The 7500-nt window shown below is 53.7% G+C and overlaps 1 protein-coding gene across 1 annotated transcript in view; it reads right to left on the bottom strand.

Moving 5' to 3' along the window:
- LOC117389404 (polycystic kidney disease protein 1-like 2) overlaps window positions 1–7500 on the bottom strand; it is a 41545-nt gene that overhangs the window by 28936 nt on the left and 5109 nt on the right. The window contains exons 5-12 of the mRNA XM_055230697.1: window positions 7231–7438; window positions 6617–6729; window positions 6393–6537; window positions 5710–6110; window positions 3668–3812; window positions 2591–2794; window positions 2199–2338; window positions 439–621 (exon numbers count right to left, since the gene is read on the bottom strand). Of these exons, the coding sequence (XP_055086672.1) occupies window positions 439–621; window positions 2199–2338; window positions 2591–2794; window positions 3668–3812; window positions 5710–6110; window positions 6393–6537; window positions 6617–6729; window positions 7231–7438 (1539 nt within the window). The remainder of the gene's footprint in view (window positions 1–438; window positions 622–2198; window positions 2339–2590; window positions 2795–3667; window positions 3813–5709; window positions 6111–6392; window positions 6538–6616; window positions 6730–7230; window positions 7439–7500) is intronic.

Below are 7500 nucleotides of genomic sequence, written 5' to 3'. Positions count from 1 at the left end.
CACGAGCTGCCCGTGTCAGGAACTGTGGAACTTTTCAACCTTCAAGAACAAGACTCAAACACTGGTTGAAAAATAATCAAACAGGCTCACACATGTAGATTAAGACGCCCCAAGAAGAAAATAAACTCAGAGAATGGTCTGTTGTGGTTCACTTGTCGTGTCTTTGTCACTTTTTTCTTGTGAGTTTCTCTAAATGTTCTGTTTTTGACCTGCCTTAGGACGACGGGTGTAAATGAGCTGTGAGCTAATTCTGGCATATTTACATTGAAGCTGTTTGTTGACATGTTGATTAATATGCACTGTCCTAAATAAAATAAATAAATAAATAAAATAAACCCGGTGTAAACCCGGTGTAAACCCGGTCTAAACCCAGTCTAAACCCGGTCTAAACCCGGTCTAAACCCAGTCTAAACCCGGTCTAAACCCGGTCTTCAGTACCTTCCTCCTGTCCTCCACAGACTCTTGGTGCTTCTGGTGGTTGAGCATCTCTCCCACCGAGCGCAGCAGAGTCCCCAGAACCTCAGGACTCAGCTCAGACTCAGACCGGAGCAGGTCTATGGAGTCCTGGACCGAGGCCTGGACTTCCCTGAGAGAAGAGTGGCCCCAGGGAACCTCCAGCACCTGTCACACACACACAGCACCTGTCACACACACAGCACCTGTCACACACACAGCACCTGCCAGACAGCATCGACAGCGGAGCGACAAGAGTGAGGAGAGCGGCGAGAGGGACGAGGCGGGGGCCTTGACGACCAGATCTCCGGACATGGAGACTGGCTCTGGGGACATGTCCCCTCACTGGGGGGAGGAGCCTGAGCTTGTAGGAGGTTGAGCTTTACCATAGTCTCACCTCCACACAGCTCAGGCTCTGGAGCCCAACTCCTCCAGACGGGCTGGACTCTCCATTTCTCTGGCGTTGCCGTGGGGAGCAGTGAGCTGGTGTGGACTTATTGTCCCACAGCTCAGCCGCCTCGTGTTGGGGTTCACCCCGATGAACGAGAGGGTCACGTCCCTGCACCTCCAGGTCGGGGACAGGTCTCTCACTGTCGTGTCGGCCTACAGGCCGAACAGCAGTGCAGAGTACCCGGCCCCTGGGAGAGGTACTAGACAGTGCAACGACTGGGGACTCCGTTGTTCTCCTGGGGGACTTCGACGCCCATGTGGGTAAGGACAGTGACACCTGGAGGGGCGTGATCGGGAAGAACGTCCTCCCTGATCTGAACCTGAGTGGTGTTCTGTTGTTGTTGTTCTGAGCGAGTCACAGTTTGTCCAGAACAAACACCATGTTCAAGCACAAGGTCCATCAGTGCATGAGGCACCAGGACACCCGAGGTCGGAGGTCGATGATCGATTTTGTTGTCGTGTCATCTGACCTCCGGCCGCATGTCTTGGACACTCGGGTGAAGAGAGGGGCAGAGCTGTAGAGCATCACCTGGTGGTGAGTTGGATCCGCTGGTGGAGGAGGAAGCCGGACAGACCTGGCAGACCCAAGCGTATTGTGAGGGTCTGTTGGGGACGTCTGGTGGAGCCTCTGTCAGGGCAGCTTCAACTCTCACCTCCGGGAGAGCTTCTCCTTGATTCCGGGGGAGGCTGTGGGCCATGTTCTCCACCTCTATTGTCGATGCGGCCGCTTGTAGCTGTGGTCGTAAGGTCTGCGGTGCTTGTCGCAGTGGCAACCCCTGAACCCAGTGGTGGACACCAGAAGTAAGGGATGCCGTCAGGCTGAAGGAGGAGTCCTATCGAGCCTTGTTGGCTCGTGAGACTCCTGAGGCAGCGGTGGGCCCAGCGTGCCGTGGTTCGTGCGGTCACGGAGGCATAAACTTGACGTTGGAAGGAGTTTGGGGAGGCCATGGAGGAGGACTATCGAACGGCCTCAAAGAAATTCTGGAAAACCGTCAGACGCTTCAGGAGGAGGAAGCAGTGCTTCATCAACACAGTTTACAGTGCAGGTGGAGAGCTTACACTTTCTGTGTATAAACTGTGTCCTCTGTCTCTGCTGCTTCAGACTCATTCTGGTCTTAAATGTTCGTATTAACCCTCTACATGATCCTGGGGTTTTTATTTCACTATTGTGTCTGTAAATCAAGATCTGAACATTAATAACAGACAAATCAGGTCCTTCTTTCCCCGAGGTCGCTCCTGCGTTAGCAACAGGTATAAGAGCAGCTCTATGGGGTATTAAAGAGGAGGTATTTGACCTGGGTGGTGGTGGTGGTGGAGACCCTGTAGGCGCCGCTTTTCGCCGTCACGTTCACCGTCACGCTCCAGTTCAGACCCGGATCCCCCAACGGCAAGAACAAAGAGGAGACAGCACCTCCTCCACAGCGGAGCATTCTGCCTGCAGAGAGCACGGGAAGGCGTCTGATACACTGCAAGTGGAGGAGGAGGAGGAGGGAGGAGGAGACAGGGGGAGAGGAGGAAGGAGGAGAGGAGGAGGAGGGCATCTGACACCCCTCAGGTGGAGGAGGAGGAGAGGATGGTGCAAAGGACCAGAGGGTGAAGAGGAGGGCCAGTGGGTGTAGAGGCAGAGCAGAGGGGGCAGAGGAGTACCCGGAGGAGCAGAGGAGTACCCGGTGGTGCACAGGAGTACCTGACGTGGCCCTGTAGCAGTACTTGCAGGGGGCACAGGGGGAGGGGCTGCTGCAGCTGATGTTGAAGACCTGGACGATGGTTCCAGAGGAGGGAGAGACGGAGCAGAGCAGCCCCGGAGAGGAGCTCGTCTCTGGGGCAGACGAGGGAGGAGTGGGCGTGGGGCTCTGGAGCCTGAAGGAGGCGAACTGAGACACTGGCTCCTCTGAGACGAGACACACGACACACTACAGGTGAGTACCTACAGGTGAGTACCTACAGGTGAGCTTCTACAGGTGAGTACCTACAGGTGAGCATCTACAGATGAGTACCTACAGATGAGTACCTACAGGTGAGTACCTACAGGTGAGCATCTACAGGTGAGTACCTACAGGTGAGTACCTACAGGTGAGCTTCTACAGGTGAGTACCTACAGGTGAGTACCTACAGGTGAGCATCTACAGGTGAGTACCTACAGGTGAGCATCTACAGATGAGTATCTACAGATGAGTACCTACAGGTGAGTACCTACAGGTGAGTACCTACAGGTGAGTACCTACAGGTGAGCATCTACAGGTGAGTACCTACAGGTGAGCATCTACAGGTGAGTACCTACAGGTGAGCATCTACAGATGAGCATCTACAGGTGAGTACCTACAGGTGAGCATCTACAGGTGAGTACCTACAGGTGAGCATCTACAGATGAGTATCTACAGGTGAGTACCTAAAGGTGAGTACCTACAGGTGAGTACCTACAGGTGAGTACCTACAGGTGAGTATCTACAGGTGACTATCTAAAAGGTTCAAGTCATAAAAACAGAACCAATATCCAGACCTTAAAATGTCTCACCTGCCAGGTCCTGTCTCCCTGTCGTCCCTGTCTCTCTCACCTGTCGTCCTCACTCACCTGTCGTCCTCACTCACCTGTCGTCCTCACTCACCTGTCGTCCTCTCTCACCTGTCGTCCTCACTCACCTGTCGTCCTCACTCACCTGTCGTCCTCACTCACCTGTCGTCCTCACTCACCTGTCGTCCCTGTCTCACTCACCTGTCGTCCTCACTCACCTGTCGTCCTCACTCACCTGTCGTCCTCACTCACCTGTCGTCAGCACCACCCTCAGGTCCTGCCCCTCCCTCCAGGCGTCTGTGACCCTGGACTGTGGCACAGTGAAGGAGGAGCCTGAGGTCTGCCAGAGGGTCAAAGGTCGAGAGCCCGCCTCCAGGAAACAACTGCGTGTCTCCTCCTAAAACACACACACCCATACACACATATACACACACACACACACACCCACACACACACACACATATAAAAACATGTTCATTTAAATGTCCCATGATGCTCTGCTCTGATCTGCTCTAATGTTTCCTCCTCACACACAGACCTGGAGTTGTGTTTTGTTTCATTCACACATGTTTAACACACAAACCTGCAGATTTAGGCTGAGTTCTTCTCTCAAACTGAAAACACTCTGTTCCACCTTGTGATGTCATCATGTGGTGATGCAGGAAGTGCTCCACTGTGTTTTTAAACTCCACCTTCACTAGAATCAATTGTTTCATTTCAGTCCTGGAGTTGTGACTTATCTGGACTGAACTAAAGGTAAAAGGAGGAGTTAACATGAAAACTCCCACTTGATGACATCACAAGGTGGAACGGAGCATTTTGATCTTTGTAGATGTTACAGACTAATAATAAAGTGTGACTCAAACATGTGAATGACACACAACACAACTGCAGTGTGTGTTTGAGGTCACAGGGCTCTAACACCTTTAACCTTTGACCCCTCGTGTGCTGCACTCACGTCCCAGTGGCTCTCGTTCTTGGATTCTTCAATGTTCCATGTGTATTGGGTTGGACAGGCGCCCCCACAGGTCAGAGAGAGCATTACATCAGAGTCCCCGACGCAGCCGGAGGTGCAGGTCAGACTGGAGCACAGAGGAGGTGAAGTGAGACACGTGTCCCACACAGAGGAGGTGAAGTGAGACACGTGTCCCCCACAGAGGAGGTGAAGTGAGACACGTGTCCCCCACAGAGGAGGTGAAGTGAGACACATGTCCCACACAGACGAGGTGAAGTGAGACACATGTCCCACACAGAGGAGGTGAAGTGAGACACATGTCCCACACAGAGGAGGTGAAGTGAGACACATGTCCCACACAGAGGAGGTGAAGTGAGACACGTGTCCCACACAGAGGAGGTGAAGTGAGACACGTGTCCCCCACAGAGGAGGTGAAGTGAGACACGTGTCCCACACAGAGGAGGTGAAGTGAGACACGTGTCCCACACAGAGGAGGTGAAGTGAGACACATGTCCCACACAGAGGAGGTGAAGTGAGACACATGTCCCACACAGAGGAGGTGAAGTGAGACACGTGTCCCACACAGAGGAGGTGAAGTGAGACACGTGTCCCCCACAGAGGAGGTGAAGTGAGACACATGTCCCCCACAGAGGAGGTGAAGTGAGACACGTGTCCCCCACAGAGGAGGTGAAGTGAGACACGTGTCCCCCACAGAGGAGGTGAAGTGAGACACGTGTCCCCCACAGAGGAGGTGAAGTGAGACACGTGTCCCACACAGAGGAGGTGAAGTGAGACACGTGTCCCACACAGAGGAGGTGAAGTGAGACACATGTCCCACACAGAGGAGGTGAAGTGAGACACGTGTCCCCCACAGAGGAGGTGAAGTGAGACACGTGTCCCACACAGAGGAGGTGAAGTGAGACACGTGTCCCCCACAGAGGAGGTGAAGTGAGACACATGTCCCCCACAGAGGAGGTGAAGTGAGACACATGTCCCCCACAGAGGAGGTGAAGTGAGACACGTGTCCCACACAGAGGAGGTGAAGTGAGACACGTGTCCCCCACAGAGGAGGTGAAGTGAGACACGTGTCCCACACAGAGGAGGTGAAGTGAGACACGTGTCCCACACAGAGGAGGTGAAGTGAGACACATGTCCCACACAGAGGAGGTGAAGTGAGACACGTGTCCCCCACAGAGGAGGTGAAGTGAGACACATGTCCCACACAGAGGAGGTGAAGTGAGACACGTGTCCCCCACAGAGGAGGTGAAGTGAGAACTAAATGATTTTTTTCTGCTGTGTCTGATTGGCCCGGTCGTGTCGCTCTGTGATTGGTCCGTACCTGAGTGTGCTGCTCTGTGATTGGTCCGTACCTGAGCGTGCTGCTCTGTGATTGGTCCGTACCTGAGCGTGCTGCTCTGTGATTGGTCCGTACCTGAGCGTGCTGCTCTGTGATTGGTCCGTACCTGAGCGTGCTGCTCTGTGATTGGTCCGTACCTGAGCGTGCTGCTCTGTGATTGGTCCGTACCTGAGCGTGCTGCTCTGTGATTGGTCCGTACCTGAGCGTGTCGCTCTCCGTGGCGTTCAGTCCGACGCAGATGCTCGTGCGGCTGTTCTCTTCGTTGTTGCTGACGGTGTAAACTTTAAACCAGTATTTATAAAACTGCAGCGGCTCCGGAAGACACCCCGAGGAGACGACAAAGGAGCCTCCCTCAGACGTGTTCTGACACCGACAAGGAGGTCCTGAGGAGAGAGAGGAGGAGACAAGGAGGGTCAGAGGAGCAGAGGAGGAGGTGCAGAGGAGGAGACAAGGAGGTCCTGAGGAGAGAGAGGAGGAGACAAGGAGGGTCAGAGGAGCAGAGGAGGAGGTGCACAGGAGGAGGTGCACAGGAGGAGGTGCAGAGGAGGAGGTGCAGAGGAGGAGGTGCAGAGGAGGAGGTGCAGAGGAGGAGGTGCAGAGGAGGGGGTGCAGAGGAGGAGGAGCAGAGGAGGAGGTGCACAGAAGGAGGTGCAGAGGATCCTCACCACAGGACCACTCGTGTCTCTTGTTGCTGTTTTCTAGTTGCACTCCTCCGCTCACAGACAGCGTCACCTCCTGGCTCCTCTGAGGTACTACAGCCGAGGGGGAGGCGTTGATCTCCACGTTTGCCCTGACCACCCGCACCAGAGCCTAGAGAGAGAGCGCCCCCATCAGTACACACAGTAGTACTTACTGTAGTACTTACTGTAGTATTTACCGTAGTACTTACAGTACTATTTGTGCAGAGGAGGTGCAAGGAGGAGGAGGAGTTGAGGCAGAGTTGGAGCTGTGTCTCTGAGGTGGAAAAAGTGTTGAGCGCCGTGACCCTCAGGACCTGCACGTCTGAAACACCCCACAACGTTTCAGCTTTTGCTTCATTATCATTTATAAGTCCCTGGTTTAGTCCTGGTTTAGTCCTGGTTTAGTCCTGGTTTAGTCCTGGTTTAGTCCTGGTTTAGACCTGGTTTAGTCCTGGTTTAGACCTGGTTTAGTCCTGGTTTAGTCCTAGTTCAGTCCTGGTTTAGTCCTGGTTTAGTCCTGGTTTAGACCTGGTTTAGTCCTGGTTTAGACCTGGTTTAGTCCTGGTTTAGTCCTGGTTTAGTCCTAGTTTAGTCCTGGTTTAGTCCAGGTTTAGTCCTGGTTTAGTCCTGGTTTAGTCCTGGTTTAGTCCTGGTTTAGTCCTGGTTTAGACCTGGTTTAGTCCTGGTTTATTCCTGGTTTAGTCCTAGTTTAGTCCTGGTTTAGTCCTGGTTTAGTCCTGGTTTAGTCCTAGTTTAGTCCTGGTTTAGTCCAGGTTTAGTCCTGGTTTAGTCCTGGTTTAGTCCTGGTTTAGTCCTGGTTTACCTTGTGTGAGGACTCCAAAGCTGTAGACCTGGTTAGTCCTGGTCAGTACTCGGGTCTCGAGGTGAGACTGGTTCAGAGTCTGGATGTAGACCCAGATCTGAGCCGGATTTCCTCGGTCCACGGAGATATTCAGAGAGAGGGGGGAGTCCTGCAGCTGTGAGCCCAGGACTGAGGCCTGGAGCTGGGCCAGAGGCTGCAGCACACACACCTGGAGAGCACGGAACATCTCAGCACAGCACGGCCTGGAGTTACCTGAATGTTTATGAGCAG

Source organism: Periophthalmus magnuspinnatus, chromosome 21 (assembly GCF_009829125.3).
Source record: "Periophthalmus magnuspinnatus isolate fPerMag1 chromosome 21, fPerMag1.2.pri, whole genome shotgun sequence".
Classification (NCBI taxonomy): Eukaryota; Metazoa; Chordata; class Actinopteri; order Gobiiformes; family Gobiidae; genus Periophthalmus; species Periophthalmus magnuspinnatus.
This window is presented reverse-complemented; position numbering and strand designations above follow the sequence as displayed.